This window comes from Osmerus eperlanus, chromosome 12 (genome assembly GCF_963692335.1).
Source record: "Osmerus eperlanus chromosome 12, fOsmEpe2.1, whole genome shotgun sequence".
NCBI classification, from domain to species: Eukaryota; Metazoa; Chordata; class Actinopteri; order Osmeriformes; family Osmeridae; genus Osmerus; species Osmerus eperlanus.
The window spans coordinates 566708-590961 of NC_085029.1; the positions used below are offsets into that span (position 1 = coordinate 566708).

The 24254-nt window shown below is 42.9% G+C and overlaps 1 protein-coding gene across 1 annotated transcript in view; it reads left to right on the top strand.

Annotated features, from left to right (window-relative positions):
* svild (supervillin d) overlaps positions 1-24254 on the top strand; it is a 147925-nt gene that overhangs the window by 56661 nt on the left and 67010 nt on the right. The window contains exons 5-8 of the mRNA XM_062475125.1: positions 2926-3038; positions 12683-12809; positions 14032-14423; positions 14592-14733. Of these exons, the coding sequence (XP_062331109.1) occupies positions 2926-3038; positions 12683-12809; positions 14032-14423; positions 14592-14733 (774 nt within the window). The remainder of the gene's footprint in view (positions 1-2925; positions 3039-12682; positions 12810-14031; positions 14424-14591; positions 14734-24254) is intronic.

Sequence of the window (24254 nt, forward strand, 5' to 3'; positions counted from 1 at the left end):
GACCACCAGACGATTGTCAGAAGAAGACCGTAGGTGGCGGGTGGGGGTGTAAGGCTGGAGGAGAGACTTGATGTAGTCGGGTGCTTGAATCTGATACGGGCCGTGATGGGAAGCCAGAGGAGGGAGATGAGGAGCGGAGTAACATGGGAGCGTCTGGGTAGATTAAATATCAGGCGGGCTGCTGCATTCTGAATCCTCTGGAGAGGGCGGGTTGCGCATGCTGGGAGACCGGCGAGCAGCGAGTTGCAATAGTCCAACTTTGAGAGGACAAGTGCTTGGACTAGGAGCTGGGTGGAATGCTCAGACAGGTATCTCCTGATCTTCCGGATGTTGTAGAGGGTGAATCTACACGACCGTGAGACTGCAGCAATGTGGGCTGTGAGGGAGAGCTCGTCATCCATGGTAACCCCGAGGTTCCTGGCAGAGGATGAAGGGGTCTCCGTCGCATATCCCAGGGTGATTGAGAGATCGTGGGAGATGGATGGTTTGGCCGGGATGATGAGAAGTTCTGTTTTGGCGAGGTTCAGCTGGAGGTGGTGCTTGGTCATCCAGGCGGAGATGTCTGTGAGGCAGGCCTCGATCCTAGCTGAGATCCCCGGACCAGTCGGGGGGAACGACAGGTACAGCTGCGTGTCGTCAGCGTAGCAGTGGTAGGAGAGGCCAAGGGATGTGATGATTGGTCCAAGTGAGGTGGTGTACAGGGAGAAGAGGAGGGGTCCAAGGATGGAGCCCTGTGGGACACCAGTGGAGAGCTAGCGGGGGCCTGACACTTTGCCTCCCCAGGAGACCTGGTAGGATCTTCCCGACAGGTAGGTCGAGATCCACTGAAGTGCAGTGCCAGTGATGCCCATCTCAGAAAGTCGGGCGAGCAGGATCTGATGGTTAACCGTATCAAATGCTGCAGAAAGGTCCAGCAGAAAGATGACGGATGACCTTGAAGCCGCTCTGGCAGACTGGAGGGCAGTGGTGACTGACAGGAGGGCAGTTTCTGTGGAGTGGCCAGACTTGAAGCCCGATTGGTTGGGGTCAAGCAGGTTGTTCTGAGAGAGAAAGTTTGACAGTTGGTTAGATACAACGCATTCAATTGTTTTTGAAAAGAAGGGTAGCAGTGATACTGGTCTGTAGTTCTGGAAGACGGCTGGGTTAAGGGAGGGTTTTTTGAGTAGAGGGCTAACTCTGACCTGTTTGAAGGCAGAAGGGAAAGTGCCAGAAGTAAGAGAAGAGTTAAGGACATGGAGAATATAAGTTATGATGGAGGGAGAGATGGTTTGAAAGAGTGGGGAGGGGACTGCATCAAGGGGACAGGAGGTGGGGCGATGAGAGAGAATGAGGTCATAGATCTGTCAGTTATGGATTGTGCTCTGAGGTTTAGTCACAAAAGACTAAAAGCATTTTTTACCTTTGGGAAAACGATATAAGTAACTCCCCTAGAGCAGCGGTTACTGAAGGACTGAAATTATTTGTGTCTATTCCAATATGTAATGATGGTATTCAATGACACAGGTCTGTGTTCTACAAAGAGTGGTCTGGAGTCGCAGAGGTCCGATAATATCAGCTTTAATACAGCAGTTGGAAATCAACAAGTACAGAGCTCTGGGGTTGTCTACGTTTCCCTACCCGCAACAGAGTTTGGGTTGGTTCACGAAGTCCAACTGTCTATCTGTCCCTCCCCAGCATATATTTATACAGTGCAATTAAAACAGAAAGATGAAAAGAGGGTTGAGCTTGTTCTCTCGTGCATCAGGGAGTTGTTCTTGCCTACGCGTCCCACCTGCTCGGGTGCCGTCTCCACCCGGTTTCAAGGTTGTTTCTGAAAATGAAGAGATAGAGACACAAAGAACAGCCTGCTTCCCACACCCTGTGTGAGACACCATGTTTAAGCCTGAGCACACTTCTCAGATCATAAGACAGAACTTTAATAAGCACAATATACTCTTTATTACCAACCTTTTTTCCTTGGAGACCCCCCTACCTGTATCTAGAAATGCTGAGCCCCCCCACACACACACACACACACAAAAAAATACATAAAAAGGTGATTATTTCTAAATCTTTATTGGCAACAACTTACATTAATTATAGTTTTTATTTCATTTTCTATTTGGTTGACCCTGATTTATCTTGTGTATAATTAACTGTAGGCCTAAACTCACACATTGTTACCAAAATAATGATGTTTAATTAACAGCAAAATAAGTGATTCACAGCTCCTATATAGCTCTGTCCTACATCTCCCTCTGATTTATGGAAACAGGGTGGTTTGTTTCATACAAAAAATGCTATTTATGTGAACACTGGTTTTGACACAAATGTATGTGTTCTAAAAAATAACAAACAGTCGGTTACATATAACTATTTTTGAACAGCCAGCCTAAAGTCCTTGTGGACATCAAGCCTGTTACGGGATTTTGTTTTAATAATTTTATAATCAAGCCCACTGAAGCCTGTCTCGGACAGGTACGTAGGGGCTGAAAGGTAGAATAACCCTTGTAACTGTGTGTTAAGCCAGTCTGGATGCATCAGCATGTCCTTTGACGATCCAAAACTTTTTGTATCCGTTTTCGTATAAATATTTATTTGACACAGAATCGGCTTGGAGGTCAGCAAGCTCATCTTTACAGCAGCGGTATTCCACGCCCTCAAGACTAAAAATGTAATGGTTCATCACCCACGATTCCTTTGATAAGTAGTAATCAACATCGGCAAAACTAAAAACCATTATTATTATTTTGTGGCTTTGAAATTATAAGCATATGATAAAAAAAATGATAACATGTTATTTTTTATTTTATTTTTTTATATAGTAGAACATTTTACCCTGTAAACTCTGGTGCACCTTTGAGGGGTGTGGACCCCAGGTTGGGAACCGCTGCCCTAGAGGACTAGCTAATGTGGAAAATACCCACAATGTCCTTCTTTCCCCAGGGACAACATGAGAACAAGGAGGCTTCTCCTCAAACAGAGGACAGCAGTCACCACAGCAACAACATCCTAGCGCACACTCAGCCAATCACCATCGACGAGATGGTGGTGACCAGGTAGGAAGAGACTAATAGGACATGTTTGATATCTGATATATTTTATGTGTCTACCACACGGTATAATCTTTATTTAATAGATGACAAACTCTGTGGTACAGTTAAATCTATCCCTCCAAAAATGTCACTGCACATTTACTTTGAGTTATATGAATTTGTCCTTGTTTATTTATTCAACCATATTTCAGCATGCATAGTGGCTAGCAGCTGTTTAAGAACATGACAAGACACTCAAAACATGCTATATCTTCAAAGCAATCAGAGCGTTATACTACAACAAATGTGTAATCAATTATGTGTTTACTGTGACCATTGCATAGATATTCATATTTGAAAAAGACAGAATCCTAACCTTCTTTTATCTTCTTAAAATATTTCTCCACCTGTAGAGCTAGTACCAGTAGGCTCTTTTTACAAAACACTCAATAAAGGTTCAGTATTCTTATGTAAATGATCTATCAGTTGCTCAGTTTTACTTCATACTTAATATGGCTTCATTTTTTATAACAACATTTTAAACCATCTAAGCTTTAGCGAATTATTTAGGTTAATAAATGACCTATCGCGAAAACTACGACGCCAAAACGACTTTGACCAATCCTACCTTAGCTACCATTCACTAGCCTACTTGAAGAAGCTCCATCAAGGAGTCGGTCGTTAAGGTGCAAAATGCCATACGGAACATACAAATCCGATAGCAGTTACCCCAGGAGTTTAGAAGGGAGAGTCAATTTTCCCCTTTCCACAGCCCAAAATCCAAGAGTAAAACAGTGTGCTGTGCCCCATTCTCAGCTGAATATCTTAAAGATCAACAAACATACTTTTGTCTGTTTCAACGTAGCTATAGGCTACTTTCTAATCCTAGCTGTAAGTAACCCTGTACTAGTAGCTGACTAATATGTTGTCAATGTCATTCATGACATTGTCTAGTAGAACTAACGCTATATTAGATGTTACTATTTACTAGTAATATTAGGCCTAGGCTACTTCTAATATTATCTCAATAGTAGTACAATAGTAGTACAGTAGCTTTTACTCTTACCAACAAACTAAACTAACCGCTGTAAAGTTAAATTGCATTAAATGTGGGCCTGTGCTGGAAACTTTTTTTTTTTTTGCAATTAAAGTTTTTATTTATGAACATACACGGTACATATCTCATAAGGTACAGTGTGGAAGGAAGGTCAGAATACAAAGTTACATATTGGTTGCGTGTTCCTGGTTAAAAGAAAACAACATACAGAAAAGAAAAGCTACAAAGGTATACGAGCACCGATCATACACTACGGCATTAAAATAAAAATAAAAGGATAACAAAATGGATTGGAACATTTGTGCAAAGGCCGTTTATTTTTATTTATTTTTTATTTAATTTTTTTAAATATCCTTGCAGTCCGCTAGTTAGATGTCAGGTATTCCATAAAGTAATCCCAATTTCCCAGAACCACAGGCCCTCTGCCCCTAATTCTTGCCAACATAACCTCATATGATGCTGTTTCACTCATCAAAGCTTTCCATTCATTAAATGTTAGTAATGTGGAAGCTTTCCAATATCTCAGTATAATTCTGGCATCTGAGGCTATCCCAACCATCAAAACTGAATGGGAACTTTTTGTCAGTTGTGGAATTTCTGTTTTATCACCCAGAAGGCATAAACGTGGGGAAAATGGCAAAGATAGTCCTACCCATGTCTCTAAGAAATCCAATACTCCATGCCAAAATGGGTTGACCATAGAACATTCCCATATGAGATGTACAAATGTGCCCATCTCTTTTTTGCATTTCCAGCATGTGTTGGTACTTATTAGTCCTATTTTGAAAAGCCTGAATGGTGTCCAGTAGTACCGGTGTAGAATTTTATATTGAATGAATTTACCTCTAGTTTCCTTTATATATCTACCATTATCAGTCAAAATCTGTTTCCAAGTATCATTGTCAATCTGACAGTCAAGGTCCCTCTGCCAGATTATCCTCAAATCATCACATGTGCTGCTGGTTAAATACATTGAATTACTGTAGAATACTGATGCCTTATGGTTGAGTGGGTTTTGAAGGTAGTCAGTTACTGGGTTGCCTGTTTCATTTGGCCGGCACTTTTTTGTTAAGCAGTGTCTTATCTGCAGGTATTTCCAGAAATCCCCCTTATTTTGTAGATTATACTCTTGGGCTAATTCAGTGAATGACTTAAATACACCATCTTTATAGAGATTACTTATGACCGCTGCTTTGGGGGAGTTGTACATTATTTGTATCCATTTGCTGAAACCAGTGCCAAAACCAAACCCTGACAGGGCCGAGTGCAGAAAACCACACTCAACCCTGTCAAAGGCCTTCTCAGCATCCAATGAGATAGCAGCCACTGGTGCTGTGTTGGAAGAGTTCAGCCACATTAAATGTAAAAGCCTTCGTAAGTTATCAGTTGAAGATCTACCCTTTATAAAGCCCATTTGGTCTGTATGTATAATGTATGGTAAAACCGTTTCAAGCCGTGAGGCCAGTACTTTGGCCAGTATTTTACTATCTACATTAATGAGGCTAATTGGTCTGAAATTAGCAGGGTCTGTATGATCTCTACCTTTTTTAGGAATTAGTGATATAAGTGCTTCATTCAGGGAGTGAGTCAGTCTGAAAGGCCTCATCAAATACAAAAAAACAAAAACGAGTGTGCAACACACACATGCGTGACGCGCACTGCAGTTGACCACCTACAGGCATGCTACGATTGAACTAAAATTCCACTAGACTATAATCATTTTCTTTTCCGAACTGACATGTATTGTGCATCTCTCAAAACCAGCAAACTCATAGCCTAAACACAGGTCAAAACACAAACACATTATTTATCCATTTCAGACGGCTGAAAGTCCTCTCTGCCTTAACACTGCTTATCGGTATTGTCAAGTAAATGTTATAAAGAATGGCAAGGTTGGGGAAAGCACGGTCCATGTCGTTGTCAATGAGAAATGGTAGGATGCTGTGTGTGTTTAGTTCATGTTTTTCCATGCTCAGCTCACGGTACATAGTACGAAGTGTAACAAATTCATCAACCACATAATGGGCCTTAGACAGATATTCCGAATAGAACTCCGCAAGCGCTCTAACATTCCGAGCAGCATCAGGGTGACAAAAATGTTTCGGGTTCATCACAGAAAACTTCTCAGCCATTCTCCTGAAATCAGCAAAGTGATGCTCAAACTGTGAAAGTTTACTCAACGTCTATCCTACTGTACGTGTACTACGTCTCTACGTCATGTAAACCAATTGAAAATGTATATATATTTAGTAAAATTGTCTTTTAGTTAATCCTCATGCTTGATGGAGTAACAGGAATGAATGAGACACTAAAACCACTTGATGATCATGATAATCCTTGTTCATACAACTAGCCCAGGAACACTGCGCCACAATAATAATCTCACCTACAAAGAAGGAATCTGATAAGCTATATTTGCGAAGAGATTGCACACAACTATATGGAAAAACTATATTTAGTAAAATTGTCTACCATGGATACAATCAACGTTTTGTTGCCAAAGAGAAATTATGAAGAAAAAAAAAAAACATAGATTGCGGGGCCCCCGCGATCTATATTTTCCACATAAACATTATTTATGTTTTCATGCGTTTTGCAAAAGAAAATCTAACGTTTCTTAACGTTAGCCAACTCTGATATTTCTAGTCCGCTCAACTCAGAACCAACACCGGCTTTCCTTTGGTTGAGCTATTAGCCCGAAAGCTAACGTTATGCTAGCAAGATTAAAAGGCAATAACATTGTGTACGGTTGACAAACAGTACATATAATTTTACAGTATGTTTGACAAGAAGATTTGCTAGCTAACCAGCCATGTCACTGTCCCAAAATCAATATCAAGGTTTTCACGAACAAGTATCGGCCAATGCGGATGATGTGGTCCTGATGGCTTCATCGGGCCGTGACCTTCAGCTCTCACTGGAGAAGTTCGCAACCGAAATGAATACAAGCTCTCCCTTAGAGATAGGGTGAGAAACTCGGTCATCCGGGAGGGGCTCAGAGTAGAACCGCTGCCCTCCGCATCGAGAGGGGACAGTTGAGGTGGCTCGGGCATCTGATAAGGATGCCTCCTGGACGCCTCCCTGGTGAGGTGTTCTGGGCACGTCCCACTGGGAAGAGGCCCCGGGGAAGACCCAGGACACGCTGGAGGGACTATGTCTCTCGGTTGGCCTGGGAACGCCTCAGGGTCCCCCAGGAATAGTTGGTGGAAGTGGCCGGGGAGAGGGAAGTCTGGGCCTCCCTGCTTAGGTTGCTGCCCCCGCGACCCGACCCCCGGAAAAGCGGCAGATGATGGATGGATGGAAGTATCACCATGGATGCCCATACACTAGTACTAGGCTACAGTACGGCCGCAGCCTGTGGAGCGAGTTGAATAGCAAATGGATGTGAGATGACCGCATCAAAGTTGACATATTCTCCAAACAGTAATTATAATTTGACAGTATGTTTAACAACAAGACTAGCCAGCTATCGAGCCATGTCATTGTCCCCAAATAAAATCAAGACTTTTAAGAAGAAAATAGCCTAATCGACCATGTGTAGAGTTGCAGCTACTGTCGCGTTGGCCGCAGCCTGTCTGAAGTACTGTAGATTGACTAGCGAGGTGAATAGCGAATGGGATGTGAGACGAGCAGTTACGTGACACTGACACAGTACATTCAGAAAAGTAACATTTTTCAAATAGGTAAAAAAAAATATTATAGTCACTCATTGTTGTAAATACAAGTTAGCTTGTTAAAGTCTTTCAAAATTGTAAATGGAGGCTTTGACTGCGTCCCTGTTGTTATGGCCAATAAAAACTGTGCGAGTTGCAGCATATTGCTGCTGCCATCAACTGTGCCAGTGATAGAATTTGAAAACAAAAGCGTTTTGTTATGAACAGTATTAACGTTTGGACTGATAACGAGGACGTAGAGTGTAGCGATTGCGCCGAAGCTTAACTGTATTTCCAGTTTTTGACATATGATGATATGTGCACATTATTAAAGAAATATATTTGGTTACACTGTGTTCTGCAGTTATCTATAGGTAGGATATATGATGTTATCCTGTATTCCATGCAGTCAGGGCATCTCCTCCTCATGCACCCATAGTGGATGTGATGTTGAGACAGCGCTGAATTTTTAGTTAAGATTTGAGTTGGATTTTACAAGGTGTTTGTGGAACAATTATCACTCAGTACAAGCGCAAATAACACTGCTGGATTTAATCTTCATGATAATGATGATATGGAGTGAAAAAAACGTGTGTGATGAAAACAAAACATATAAATATTATGAGTAATCGTTCTTCCCACATTTACTTTCTGCAGTTTGACTACAGTACGGTCATCTGTGTCGCCAATTCCCACTGTCTCCAAAATGTGCGTAAGCGTGGGGGGCCGCACATTCTCCCGTCAAGTTTGTTTCTTATAAATCACAACCTTTGCGTGGGAAGTGGTGGGATTTTCAGCCCCGTTTTGTGCGTACGCCACGTTTATAAATGAGACCCCTGGTCAAGACGGGTGTATCCATTGAGCCAGTGTGCGAATTATACAATGACAATCGGGGGGGGTCAACTCAGTGCCCCCTCGCCCCCTCCGCCCGAACCAAGTAAACGGCAATGGCACACACACACGCACTACTAAAACTACAAACACTATTGTAGTAATTTCTTTATGAAATAAAAAAGTTGATCTTTACAATCTTTACCATGTTTCTATCATTTACCATGTTTCTATCATTAACATTCTTGTGAATATTATACAGCTAATTGCCATTACAAATACATTCGTGACAGATTTTTTGGGGGTATTAGATAACTTGCCTTTCTTGAACTTTCTCACAACGCGGAACGTACCTCTACGTAGCTACACTGAGGTGATTGAACCAGCACACTGCCTGGTCACTCGCGCTGTTTCTTGATTTGTATTGGGCACTTGTCACTCGCGCTGTGTTTATTGAGTGAATTTTGACCAGATGGCAGTCAGTGTAATACTGTGTGTGATATTCCCTGCCATAAAGTCAACATTTCTGTGTATCGCCAACCTGTTACTGAATGAATATGGTAAATATATTGTAATATTTACGATTACAGGTAAGAACGATATATAAATGTATCGACCCCCCTGACCTGTGGTTTTTACCTCTTTTAGGGGGGTCCGAACCTTAATCGGGGGGGTCAGACCCCCCCAAACCCCCCCGTAATTCGCACACTGCATTGAGCCAAAACAGACGTCACCAGACGACGACAAGTTTCTCGTGCTCACCAGAAAGTTTCTTGTGCGCACCAGAAAGTTTCTCGTGAGCACGAGAAAGTATCTTGTGCGCACCAGATTTTTTTTTTCATGTCCCTTTAGGGGCTCCGTAGGATACATACCAGTAAAGCTACAAAACTCCCTCTTGCTACTGATGTGTTTATTTAACACATCAACAAACAGCGTGGCTCCACAAAACACTTTTAACGACAGAGCGGCTTGCTTCTACCAGGTGTTGTAGTACACAAACTGGAGTGTAATTGTGTAATTGCTCTCCTTCTCTCTCACACACATGTAAAATTACCACGGTCATATTTACAAACCTAAATTAGAAATGCAACCAAGCTCAGAACCAATGTGCCTACAGAGCCATTCGCGAACAGCAATGTTCTCAACACCACTTAAGGCCACAACGAAGCGGAAAGACAACTTTTTAGGGATACAGATCCATTCTATGACAACAACCTTAATAGATAAGCATGGACACACTGACACTCGTCATTATCTATATCTATTGATCCAGCTCAAATATGACCAACGCACAGACCAGCACCTCAAAGGCAGGAGGATAAAACATGCTTTCACTCACCAAGGCTGAGAGCTCACTTGAAGAGAAAGGTGCTTTATTTTGTATGCTAACCATTAGCCACTTTTTTTCAAAAACCACTCCATGTTAAACCTGCGGTTACTCTTACCAGCAGTTTGAGCGATGACAATATTGTGGCTAATTCACCACCAAGTCGCTTTACTTCAACTTTCTCCTCCAAATTAAGGGTTTATCAGGTATATATAAGGGTATATAACTGGTGCTCGAGTATGAAATCCACTTTATTCATTTTCTCAACTTATCTGGAGTTTGTGAAGCTAACAAGCTAGCTAAGACAATCTACCCTCCTCACTCTTCTTGCCGACTAATGTTGGCGCTAGACAGACAGACAGCCAATCAGGTCTGAAATACAAAATGACGCTGTGGTGGGGCTACCGGCTGCCTGCCCCACTTGGCATCAAATTTGTGTGATCCACATTACATTACATTCTGAGCATGCATATTAATACTTTCCCACGTCCAATGTACATTGCATTGTGAGAGAGGGACTAGCCCCACCAGAGCCCAACCTTCACGATTAACCTATGGCCGACTACTGCGAACTCGAATCGGCAGAACGCAGTCTGAAGCAGCAAGGCAGGGACCAATGAACATGAAATAAAATAATAACACAAATGAATGATATGCAATTTAGGAAAATGCTATATTCACAGATAAGAAATCTTCGAGAAATAAAAAAGAACATAATTTTGTTGCAGTTCTTTCTGTTGACAACAGTGTTGTCAACCGAAAGAACTGCTGGTACTTCTATTCTATTTTTTTTTTTTAAATAACATAATTATTCATAAGTATGCAGTGGCATAACGACATCTCTGACGTTGATAACAAACCAAACCGTTTCAAAATCGTTTGAAAATTGAGCAAGTTATGGTCATTTAAAAAGTACATGTAGCATCAACACAATGTTATGGGTGAGCGAGTTGACTGTAGCAAGATGGCCGCCATGTGCGGACGTTCTATCTAGTCTTTAGTCTCTAGTCTAACCCCTGCAGCCAATCAGAATTATACCATGGTCTGGGTGAAGCACTGTAGGGAGGAGAAGTTGAAAATTGTTTTTGTCTCGTTCCAGTGATTGGCACACCTGGGTGATGGCGTCGGATATTTTTAGTCATTTAGCTAGCACACGCCAGATGCGTTATATGCGTTAGCATGTTGTATTTCCACTCACATACCCCACAACCAGTGACGTGCGGTGATGTCAGTAAGAGGCTAGGCACTTGAATGGGAAAATGTGTCCAAACTTTTGACTGGTACTGTACATGTTGAAGAATACAGGATCGAATTGCGCAAGTGAGTTTTTCGCTTGTCAACCGCAGTGAACAGACAGTAAAAGCACTGCTTATTTTGCAATTTTTTTTGTATTTGATTATGCGTAACTGCTAAATAAAATGATTTAATAAAAATGTTTACGTTTGAATTTTGGCAGGGTAGGCAGTGCCTCTACCTTGCCTACCCAGACTGCATGTCACTGCCCACAACTGCTGAACAACGCCGACACACAGTGCTTGTCTTATCCACCATTCTCTCGCCTGTACTACTGTAACTGAATGGGAAACCAAAGTTTTCCAAAACTTGCAATCTTAATAATGCCGGCGGGTCCTCTATCTCTCGTGGGTCGCCACCACTCTCCATACTCGTCCTTAGTGCTGCTAGCTAGCCTATCTCTGACTCACGGCGGCTCCAATCAGAGCTTCAGAGCTACAGATTAGATATTCCTAAAGTACACAAGTATCTAACAGTAGTTCCGCATGACATTAATTAATTTGCACGCAAGTTTTATTTATTTTTATACCGTGTAATTTCATGCACCGAACCGTGACGCCCGTACCGTACGGTTCGGTACGAATACATGTACCGTTCCAACCCTAATATATATATATATATGGTATGCTACATATTGTTATTTGGCAAGTGCATCTCAGGTGATGTTACAGAGTAATCCAAAAGTAATGTAACTAGTAGTGTAACTAGTTACTTTCAGCAGTGAGTAATCTAGTAAAGTAAAGCATTACTTTAAAAAAAAGTAACTAGTAATGTGTAATCTATAACTTTTTTTTGTAACTACCCCAACACTGATAACAACCAATTACGAATGGATTCTCTTTTATCACTTAAGCAGTTACCTGGACCCTCTACTAGTAGTACAGTAGTTGCTGTTGAATTATGTGTGCTTTTGCTTCAATTAATGTTATGTTCCCTTCCTTGTTGATTTGAATATTCTGAATATATTCATTGCATATTAAAATCCGTTTCCCCTCAATCTGGAGGTATTACTGCAAAAAGAATCACTTACACTGACCAGTACAGTATGCTACTTTGAGCAGTTTACAGTTGTACCCGCTACACAAAGAAGCAATGCTTGACAGGCTAACAACGGTAACTAAGGTGGGCGTGGCTTAGGCGAAAGGTCAATTGTATTTGTTGAGATGAGTAGGACCAATAATGCCAATGTACCTTTAGAAATGGCTAATAAACTTGAAAGAAAAGTAATGTAAACCAGCAGGAAGAGATTGACTTGTGTACTACTGTATATGCCCAGGGGATCTGGAGGATTTGGATAGATCTTTCAAAGCAAGGCTTTATTATGACCCAACAGTAGACAACTGCATACATACATTCACATTTCAGTTAAGCAATGAGTGTCAACATACTGTACATTCATGGAATTCAAACTGTCCCATAATAATGTTTAAGTTTCATTATGAGGTTGGTTGCAGACATGCATCTCTCCCACTCTCTGTCTAACTGTTTTTCTCCTTCACATATTTAGCCATTCAAAGACAGAACAACAGTCTGACCAACATTCAGGGATAGAGGGACAGGACTCCGGAGACAGGAGCATGTTTGAGGATCAGTGTGTCCACACACACCTGTTTACTATGGACGCGGAGGAGAAGGTGAGTGTGTGTATATTTTCATGAGGAAAAGTGCACAACCCTGTGTGCTATTTGAAATGTTAGTTATTACATTTATATTTTATACATTTAGCAGACACTTTATCCAGAGTGATACACAAATTGTGCATAAAGAATGTAAAGCAGAAAATTAAGGATCCAAAGTGCATTTTGGTGATAGGTCAAGGAACACAGTGAAAAATATAACATATCAACTAGTGTAGCACAGTAACAGTAACACAGTGAAATAATAACAACTAAAGTGCAACAAAAAGAACATCATAAACAATTTCCTTGGAGCTGTTAGGATACAGGACTACCAGAAGTGGACTCAGGGGGGTCGCCCCCTCTGGTGGCCCGATGCTAGTAAAAGTGCCCTCTTGGATGCCTCAATGGTAGACATGAACATGATCAAGGGTCCTGTAAGGTGGCCCAGTGTGCAAGAAAACATGATAAATTCCCTTTTAGGGTGCTCTACCAGTGGAGAAAACATGATGCAGTGCCCTCTGGTTGACATACCTGTGGAAAAAACGTGATGCAGAGCCCTTTGGGTACCCTACCAGTGGACAAAACATGCCCCTGTGCCCCACCATATGCAGCTGGTGCCCTTTTTATTTTTTTCGCTCCTGCCCATCAGATAGCCTGAGTCCGCCAATAAGTGCTACTAAAGGATCTCAAATGCAACATTCAGAAAAATTTGCAGGTATTAGGAGTGTACTATTAAGTTGCACTTTGAGTGCCCTTAAGCCAAGGAAAAAGTCCTAGTAGGTGGTGTGTCCCTGGTTATGAATAGGGATAGCTGATTGAAAGCAGCACGTTATGGAAAAGAATCATAGGAGATACTAGCTGGAAGTTGTTGACCTGGGACCACACACACAGGGTCAGGTGTAGTACAGACCACACACACAGGGTCAGGTGTAGTACAGACCACACACACAGGGTCCTGGGAGGGGTCCAGGGTCGCTCCGTCAGCAGGGGGGTGACCAGGGATCTTTATATCTGAAGGGACAATGCCAGAGGTTAATGTGGAGAGTTTGCATGTGAAGAGGTTAAGGTGGAGGGGCGTGAAGCCCTCTGTGACATTGCTTATAAAGCGAAGGGGCTATACAAATCATTTTTTATTTGTTAAGGAGGTGTTGATAATTGAGACAAGAAAACAGAGAGCATCAAAAGATTTAGAGGCAGGAGAATATAAAATGTCTCACACCTTTGCTCCCCTTCCCAGCCTGCTTTGCAGCAGCAAGACTCTGGAGTGCAGGGGATGAAGGGCATCCTGAAGAGAAGCTCCACCAGTGGAGAGTCTGACTACAGCCAAGGGCCCGCAGACACAAGGGTGGCCAGACAAACAAGCATCACCCTAAGTCACCCTGAGAGTGAGGAGGATGAGGAAGAGAAAGAGGATGAAGACGAGGAAGATGGAGGTGGGTTGAGTGCCTGTTGTCTGCAGAGGGGGAGTAGTATTAGTAGTGGCAGTTTGGGGGAGGAACTGCAGACCCCTTCTTCCGATGAGAGCCTGGAAGAGAGCCACTTGTTGGAGAGGACTCTCTCATTGTCTGAGGACGGAGAGGGACTGGATATTAACCTGGATGGGAGCGTTGGGTCTTCACTGAAAGAGAGGTGAGGGTTTAGACACACATACACATGCCTCTATGTTCACTTGAACTCTCACATGCACATTAATGCAACAGACTCTGTAGACATACACTACCTACTCACAGTTTGCAGAACATACACACATACATTCATCACTTGAGGATTTTTTGCAAACCCTAACACTTTTCTTAGACTGGCAGATTTTACCACCGAAGTTGGAGAGGAGGACTTCAGGAGCAAACTGAAGAAGACCAGAGCCACCGAACTGGTCCAAACCCCTCTGTCTGACCGCTTTAACCAGCTCCATGAGGCTGAAAATGCATGGAGGAAGAAGGTAAGGCCACTCTGAAGCTTAGCCCGACGTTGTGGTTCAACTAAAGGGACATGATATATCTGAATGGAAATTCCTCTCTATTATGTGCAGGGATTTTAGATTTTTTGGGGTTGGGAATAGGAGCAGTGCTATAACGCAGATAAAGCATTCTGGTTTAAACTATACATAATAAAAATTATAGAAATGTTACTGAAACAGTTCTGTGATATGATTTCATGAAATAGATGCCACTATAATCTGCAAGGTTATATGTAATCCTTTTATAAAGTTAAATACAATAAATGTATGACTAGACAAGATACGAGATCCGATCAGACACAAGATCCTCTTCTGTAGCAGGTGAAAGAAAAAATAATCAGTCTAGGCTGAAAGGGGTGGAGACCAGTTCATCATGTCTGAATCAGCTCGTTTTCATGTGCCCTTGCCAAGAGAAGAGAACATCTGGCATTCTCATATTAAATCCCCTTCTAGCCTACACGCCTCAGTTTCAGCATTTACAGACACTAAGCATTCTTTCAAATCCCCTTTCTTACAGTCCAGTTGACCTCTGATTATCAAATGTAGATTTCTATGGATCTGAATCTTGCAGCAAAATCTTTCATTTTGTTTGTTCACTCAGTGCTGTCTCAAATTCCAAGGCAGGATAAAAAAATTCCTTGGAGGTTCTCCATATTTATATGAGGTAATTCCTGGTGACTTTGTCTGAAATATGGTGCAATACAACTGAGCTGACTGTAGAAATCTCAAGGGGGATTTAAGAAAAAAAACTAGGCATGGTTTAGCTTTCATTTAAATAGTTTCCATCTATGTTTGAAATTTACTTGGGTCCAATTTTGGCAGAGAAGTTCAGAATGTATTTACAGGTTGTTTTATTGCCTTTTCGATGCTGAGTTCACTTTTTCAAGACTCTTCACACAGTTAGCAGAACAGCAGTCTGTTGGGACTAAACTGTGGCTAATTATCCATTGCTTTGAAAAAAAATGCATTCAGGGATCTCTCAAAAATCATAAAATCTGGGTGGGGTGGTGAGATGGAAAGATGGAGGAGCGGTGAGGTGGAGGGGCAGTGCATCAGTTCCTCTATGGAAAGCGTGTAGAAAGAGGGTGTCAAGAGACATTTTCCAAACCTTGGGATAGTTTACAACAAGGATTTTTATTCATATCACTTTTAATCTGCAGACAATTTATTGAAATGCAACCTACTTTTTGACTGGGGCACTGGTGCACCTTCACATCTCAGCTTCAAGGGGTAAAGCTACATTTGACTTCTTGACCACTGAAAAGACAGTCATAGAAAACATAAATATGATCTTCTGATCTAGCAAAGCAGGAAGTTAGTTTGAAATGGATTACAGACAACTTTCAACCAGACCCCCCCCCCCCCCCCCCCCTCGCCCCTTGGCTTGAGGCAACGACCCCGGTGAATGTAGGTGGTATTGCATTTCCGGTTAGGTACCCGGTCGTTTTTATTCTATTAACTCCAGTCAACATATCCAAAACTATCTCCCCCAATAATTTTTGTTCAAATCTCGAACCTGGCTCATACTAATAACTTTTTCATAGAATAATTTTTTCTGATTTTGAAACCAATCCAAAATGGGTAAACTAGCACTCCATTTATTTGCTTACGTCAAGAAAAGTTGCCTGGAAATGTGCTTGCGGATACGAACAGGGCACGAGTGGACATTAGCCGATCGCTGATCTACCTGAGCTGAATGAGCACAAGAAGAAAGGGCTTCATAATCTACAGTTGCCTGCCTTAGCTGTAACCAGTTTTACAAATGTTTGCACACATACATGACGGTTGTTTGTAGAGTTTATTTTAAAGCAGATTTAACCATTTTGTAATGAACGTTATTATGTTCATAGCATGACAAACGTAATTATAGCCTAATATATTAAGTGACATCATGGCATGTTAAGGCATGTTAATCGTGGCATAGATTGTTGACGTCTTCTGGAGAAAAGACGAAGATGAATATATCATGTCTGATAACCACAATATTGTTATGGTTATGTAACGTTATGTCAGTTAACACCACAATGATGGCATTAACAATAACTAAGCTAGTAATATAAAGCAACACTCATCATCATTATAATAGTAACATATTTATAGGCTTATTTAATTGGGTGTGCTTTGCCTTCGGCGAGGGCACAACCTTTGTTCTCTCACATATATATTAAACTTATTTCTTTTTGCCCCCCTAAGCCTCAGTCAATATTTGGACTACATAGACAACCTAGGTGTCAAAAGCTTTGTCTTAGTAGCGATTGAGTTGCTTGTATTTTTATTTACGTTCCGTTGCACGGTTTAAGTAGAAGAGTTTAAGTTTTTGTGGCAAAAAGTGAAGCTAACCAGAATCAGAATGGGGATTTATTCGCCATGAAAGTTTGCACAGACAAGGAATTAGCTTTGGCAGGAAGGTGCATACAATAAACATATAGGGACCTAAAATTTAAATATGTGGACTAACGGTGGCTAACTTGCTAGCCACAGTCACTGACGCTACTAACGTCACGAAAACTCGCGTGACTACCTCTACTAGTAGCAGAACATTAGTTTAGCAGCTCGTTAACTTCTGGGAGATAGCTAGGCTAACTGCTTTACTGCAAGGCAGCTGCAGAAACGCCACAAGCAAAGAGGCCTGGGTGATAACTATTTTCTCATTTTACCTTGTGACATGACACACAATTGTGATGTGTAATGTACAATATAAGCTGATATTATTAAGGAAGTACATCTACTTTCGGAAACAGTCGTCTACTATTTCACTGAAGCATTAGCATCATGACATTAGCCTCTGTTGCTCGGGCAACACATACTACAGCGGTCTATGATGCATCTGTTTTCAATCGTTAAAATAAACATTACTCACAATTACATTTTCGATGTAGGATTTATTATGACATTAGATTACAAGTAAACGATTTGTGGGTGAAATTATCATTAGGTGCGTTCGACATGGACTGCGGCTGCATGAAACAACCGGCAAGAGTAGCCGCTTGCAGTCGGGGAGGAGTTGAAAACGGCTCTGTGAAGTCCGAAATTCCAGCATTTCGTGGTTTGCTGCGTTGACGTCAGTCATGGCCGATCAAGTCATCGTCTTTCCGTTAGTGAAGAGGCGGACTAAAACCCTTTCTTTAACACATTTTTAATTCAATTAAACAGTTTGGTCCGGATTTGAGCGTTGGCGAAACTGAAGGTGTCAGAATAATTACAAAACACGCGTCAAAGTTGTCGTGTGTGAGTCTGTCCAATCATGGAATAGCTGTGTCGTCATTAGAACCAAGGCAGTTGCTCTTGAGAAAATGCGCTCGGCTACACAGCCGGCAGTTCTCGAATCGATCTCACGGTACTTTGATGGCTACGTCACAGTGACCTAGCCTCGGCGCCGTCTCAAGTCGGACAAAAAGTCTAACCAGAATTCACTGTTTCAAGTCAGCCGCCTACAGCCGGCTGCTGGCTGCATGACGTCAGTTCATGTCGAACGCACCTATTACCTGTGGTTTCAAACCAGTGTAGCTCACTGCAAAGCTGTAGCCTACGCGAGACACGTAGCTAACAAAAACATCTCCACAGCTGTTTACAGTAGGAAGTCAAATGGCGACAGAACATGTTCGGCACTACCCTTCCTTAAATCAAAAGTCTTTCAATAGGTGAAACTATCTGACTAGTGACTACTAACCTGAACTCCATTGCCACAGCCTAAACTTTGTCCATCTGTTCATGAAAATAATGAATTTCAGCCTAAACCGTACAACGGAACGTTAAATCGAATTCAACCAACGCAATCGCTACCAAGACGAACACAGTCTACAGTAGTACTGTACTGTAGTAGTACAATTTACCGGGGCAGCTTCTCCACACAGGGCTATATAGCATTTTGCGTTGTTACTGACAATGATCGCTACCACTGAGATTTTTATGAATGAGGGATTTTCCCCTAAATAAATGTCAAGCTTATTTACGTTTTTGGGGGCATATTTTCAGTTAGCAGATGGTACTATTTGAATCGTGATTCCATCTGAGATAGCTACTGCCGGTAACGTCGTTGTTAGAATAAGCTTCAAAGGGGGTTCTTTATTAATGAATGAATGCAAAATGAGTAGGCTAAATGCCTGAAAATATCACGAGAAGGGAAAAACTTAAAATGACGCTTAAGTCATAGAGATTAGGTCAATTTTTACACCGGTCTGCCAAATGTATTCGTTGTGATTCAACTATGAGGCTGCTGATCACCATTCCCTTTTGCAGGGGAAATGAGAAGACAACTATTTCATTCTACTCTTCACTCTTAGTATTTTGAGTTGTAAATGAGCAGAAAAAATAATGCTTTTAAATATATTTAATCTTTATAAATAATAAGTAGGCTATGCATTTTTTATATAAAATATACAGAAATATCAGTTGTAAAACGCAAGCATACAATTTCCCCAGAAATTGTACCCTCTAGTTTAGCTTGCTTTGCCGAGCTAGAACAATGACGGAGCTAGAGCTTCCTTCTAAGCTCTGCACATCAACTTTTTCTAACACCGTGAAAAGTTTACTTTAATAGACGGAAGTTAGTATTTTGCCAGCTTACAGCATCAGGTAGTTAATGATTGAAGCCATATTTAAAAATGACCCACAGAAAGAGAAGCAGCAGATCAAACGCCTCGGCTTGCAATGATAGCATTGCCCAAGTCCAGGAGTCGCGTAACACTGCTGAACAGGAGGCCAATGATTGATAATTGCCACAACTACTCGTGTCCAAGTGGCATTTTATCTTTGAAATCAGTGGCTGATGAGGATTTCCCCTCCCTGCCTGTTACCCGTTAAGTTTCCGCCATCCAAGAAAACCATGGTTGCACAGCGTGGTGTTGATTCTGACATTATTGCAACTCTCTCCAAGCTAATCAACACGAGGAGCGACGCCATAGAAAAAATGGTGAGCCTGAAAATCGAGGGATTACAAAAAACCATTGACTTTTCCTGTTCAGAAATTAAGGATGTGAAAAGCAAGGTTACACTCGTGGAAAAGAGTGTGGTTAAGGAGGAGGAGAAAATGGCGGTATGCCAAAGAAAAATCACGGACCTTGAAAGTTATTACAGAAGGTGGAATCTGCGTCTGTATGGAGTTCCCAAATCTGAGAATGAGAGTGTGCGATGGGAGACTATCAGAATTTGCCAAGCAGTTTTACCGGAGGAGAAGGCTAAATTAGCAGATGTAATTGACACTGTGCATCGACTTCGCGCTACGAAACCAAACGCTTCCAAGCCCAGGGGTATCATCCTCCACTTCACCTCACGATTCTACAGGCACGCCACCTGGAAAGCAGCCAAGAAGTCAACCTTCCTTCGTGACAACAACTTACGCTTTGCTGAGGACAGAGAAAAGAGAAATAAACTTTGGCCAGCTGTAGAAAAAGCTCGGAAAGAGGGGAAAGCGGCTTACTTCGTCGGAGGGCTTGCCTTTATCAATGGTTCCGGAATCATCCTACCTATAGAAGATCTGCTGCACTAACAGGTGTCTGATGTGCAGCGTTTGCTGCTGTTATAGTAGTCAGCCCTCTCTCGGGCTTCCTTAACATATTGCTGCTATTGTTTGTAATTAACATCAGGTCCAGCCAAGCATTCTTAAGTGCCGTTGTACTCCCGGAACAAGTGCGTCTTGAGCCTTTTCTTGAACGTGGGGAGACAGTCAGTGTCCCTGATGGAGGTGGGGAGTTGATTCCACCATTGGGGGGCCAGACAGAAGAAGAGCTTGTGTTGGGACCGGGCGCTCTGGAGCGGTGGGACCACCAGACGGTTGTCAGAAGAAGACCGTAGGTGGCGGGGGGGGTGTAAGGCTGGAGGAGAGACTTGATGTAGTCGGGTGCAGTCCCATTCACCACTCGGAAGGTCAGTACCAGAGTCTTGAATCTGATACGGGACGTGATGGGAAGCCAGTGGAGGGAGATGAGGAGCGGGGTAACATGGGAGCGTCTGGGTAGATTGAAGACCAGACGGGCCGCCGCGTTCTGAATCCTCTGGAGAGGGCGGGTTGCGCATGCTGGGAGTACGGCGAGCAGCGAGTTGCAGTAGTCCAACTTTGAGAGGACAAGTGCTTGGACTAGCAGCTGGGTGGAATGCTCAGATAGGTATCTCCTGATCTTCCGGATGTTGTAGAGGGTGAATCTACACGACCGGAAGACTGCAGCAACGTGGGCTGTGAGGGAGAGCTCGTCATCCATGGTCACCCCGAGGTTCCTGGCAGAGGATGAAGGGGTCACCGTTGCCGATTTGGCCGGGATGATGAGGAGTTCTGTTTTGGCGAGGTTCAGCTGGAGGTGGTGCTCGGTCATCCAGGCGGAGATGTCTGTGAGGCAGGCCTCGATCCTAGCTGATATCCCCGGATCAGTCGGGGGCAACGACAGGTACAGCTGCGTGTCGTCAGCATAGCAGTGGTAGGAGAAGCCATGGGAGGTGATGATTGGTCCAAGCGAGGTGGTGTAGAGGGAGAAGAGGAGCGGTCCAAGGACGGATCCCTGTGGGACACCAGTGGAGAGCTGGCGGGGGCCTGACACTTTGCCTCCCCAGGAGACGCGGTAGGATCTTCCCGACAGGTAGGATGAGATCCACTGAAGTGCAGTGCCAGTGATGCCCATCTCAGAAAGTCTGGCCAGCAGGATTTGATGGTTAACCGTATCAAACGCTGCAGAAAGGTCCAGCAGAATGATGACGGATGACCTCGAAGCCGCTCTGGCAGACTAGAGGGCAGTGGTGACTGACAGGAGGGCAGTTTCTGTGGAGTGGCCAGTCTTGAAGCCCGATTGGTTGGGGTCAAGCAGGTTGTTCTGAGAGAGGAAGTTTGACAGTTGGTTAGATACAGCGCGTTCAATTGTTTTAGAAAAGAAGGGTAGTAGTGATACTGGTAGTTCTGGAGGACAGCTGGGTTAAGGGAGGGTTTTTTGAGTAGAGGGCTAACTCTGGCCTGTTTGAAGGCAGAGGGGAAAGTGCCAGAAGTAAGAGAAGAGTTAAGGACATGGAGAAGAAAAGTTATGATGGAGGGAGAGATGGTTTGAAAGAGAGGGGAGGGGATAGGATCAAGGGGACAGGAGGTGGGGCGATGAGAGAGAATGAGGTCATAGATCTCTGCCTCGGACAGGGGAGGGAAAGCGTTTAGACGTTTAGTTGGGTCAGTCATGGAGGGTGAGAGGGTAGGAAAGGTGGGTTCAGGGAACCGACTGCTAATGTCAGCAACTTTTTTCTCAAAGAAAGAGGAGAAGTCGTCTGCTGTCAGGGTGGAGGGGGAGGGTGGGGGAGGTGGGTTAAGAAGGGTGGAGAAGGTAGAGAAATGTTTGTGAGGTTTTGAGGCAGAGTTAATTTTGTTCAGGATGTAGTGGGTTTTAGCATCAGTTATGCGGGCAGAGAAGGATTTGAGGAGGGAGTGATACTTATCGAGGTCCAGACCATCATTGGACTTGCGCCATCTCCTCTCAGCTGCCTGACGGATGGACCGTTCTTCACGAATCACATCCGTGAGCCACGGGCAGGAGGGAGAAGATCGCGCAGGCCTGGTTGACAGGGGACAGAGAATGTCGAGTGATGCAGTTAGTGTGGATAACAGGGTGTTGGAGGTAGTGTCAGTGGGGTGTAGGGATGCGTATTGATAAGATTTTAACGATTCCGACTCCTTATAAATTCCTGCTTATCGATTCGATTCCTTATCGATTCTCTTATCGATGTTCCCCTCTTCAGCCATAGGTCTGTGCGTCCTGCACCCCCACACACACACTCGTTCTAAACGAATTTCTCAAACTGGCTTTGACTGGCTCTGAAATGAGCTAATACCTACCACCTCTAGGCCTCTTCAGGCCTCTGTTTTCAAAACAAAATCGAGTCGGAGATAGAAACTTTCAGTTTCCTTGTGTTCAAGCTTCTATTACTCATCACCAGTAGGACTTACAGGGGTCCTAACAACAGGGGAAATAACTTCAGTGTCACCTTTCAAAAGAGACCATTTACATGCATGTACTCCAAATGGTTCAACAACAGCTTTCAATGTACTTTGGGTATGTTGTTAAGGCGTTTTCAGGCACATTTAACAGGACTATTAAAAGGTTAAACAATTAAAATGCTAAGTTTAATAATGGATTAAAAATCTATATGCTCAGTTTAATAATGCGACACGCGAACGTTTGCTGATAACACACGCCACCCCGATAACGTGAAATGATCAATAAGATCAATACTAATGGGAGACGAATGCCGGAGCTAAAATGTATGCTTCAAACGACGGGACAGAAGATAACTAGATCGACTACACACAATAAAGGCAAATTGCTTCACACAGTAACAAGTGGTTGTGATCACTTTTGAGCAGTTTAGCTCTACCTTAGATAGTTAGAGATGAAGCGCGAACGTTAGCTGCGCTGCTGCATGCATCGAACACATGACGTTCCAGTAACTTCTTTCCATGCTGTGTGTTCAAATGCTTCTTCATATTTGTAGTATTTCCTCCCTTCGACGAAATAGACTTTTTACACGCGTTACAAGTGGCGTTGTTGTCATTTTGTCGTGTGAAATACAACCAAACTTCAACGCTTCTTCCTAGTTGCCATGTTTGCTGCAGTCTGTCTATGCGCAAACTTTTATAGTTTATTCAGACAGACGTTCGCGTGTCCCATTATTAAACTGAGCATATCGATTTTTAATCCATTATTAAACTTAGCATTTTAACCTGTTTACGCTCCTGTTTCGCCCGCGAGACAAAAATGCTGCCTCCCCCTTCCTCAGTTACGACGCACTAAATTCTAAAAAATATATTTTTTAGACGCTACACATGTTATACATCGTTGGAAAGCTACGATTCTTGTGCTTCCATTGAAATAAACCAATTCAAGATCAAGTCGCAATAGCAAGCAAAGTCAACGTCTTTTTCCGGTGAACATTCCTTCAACAATGCCAAAGAAAAAAGTTGTACTCACCCTAAGTTGTTCAAATAGGTCCAGGTGTGCAAATCATGCCATCAAAACTTGATCTGCGTAAGTCCCAAGGGTTCAAAGTATCTAACCATGTAAAGTAATTCGTCCAAATACAATGTTTTACGTTCATGAATAGCCATTATCCTTTGTTTCATTATGCAAGTTAGCCGACGGAAGAAACAACTTGTTCACATAAAAGTGTTATTTTCTCCGATTTATCAACGGAGTATTTACAAAATGAAGGTCTCAAAATGTCCGTTGAACCCTCCCCTTTTGATTGACACCTTGTTCGACCCAATAGGAGCTTCCATGCCCCGTTGACAGCCCTCTAAAGCCAACTAGGTCTGTGCGTCCTGCCCCCCCCCCGCCCCCCCCCCCCCACACTCGTTCTAAACAAATTTCTCGAACTGGCTTCGACTGGCTCTGAAATTAGCTCGTTAGCCTTGTAGCTGACAGCTAGCTGAAAATGCCAATACCTCATTTGTATGCGTCTGTGGAGCCTTCAAAATAACAGTCGATTGCGCAATATGGTTGACAGAATCAGTGTTCTTTGTGCGCCAATCCTTGGAATCA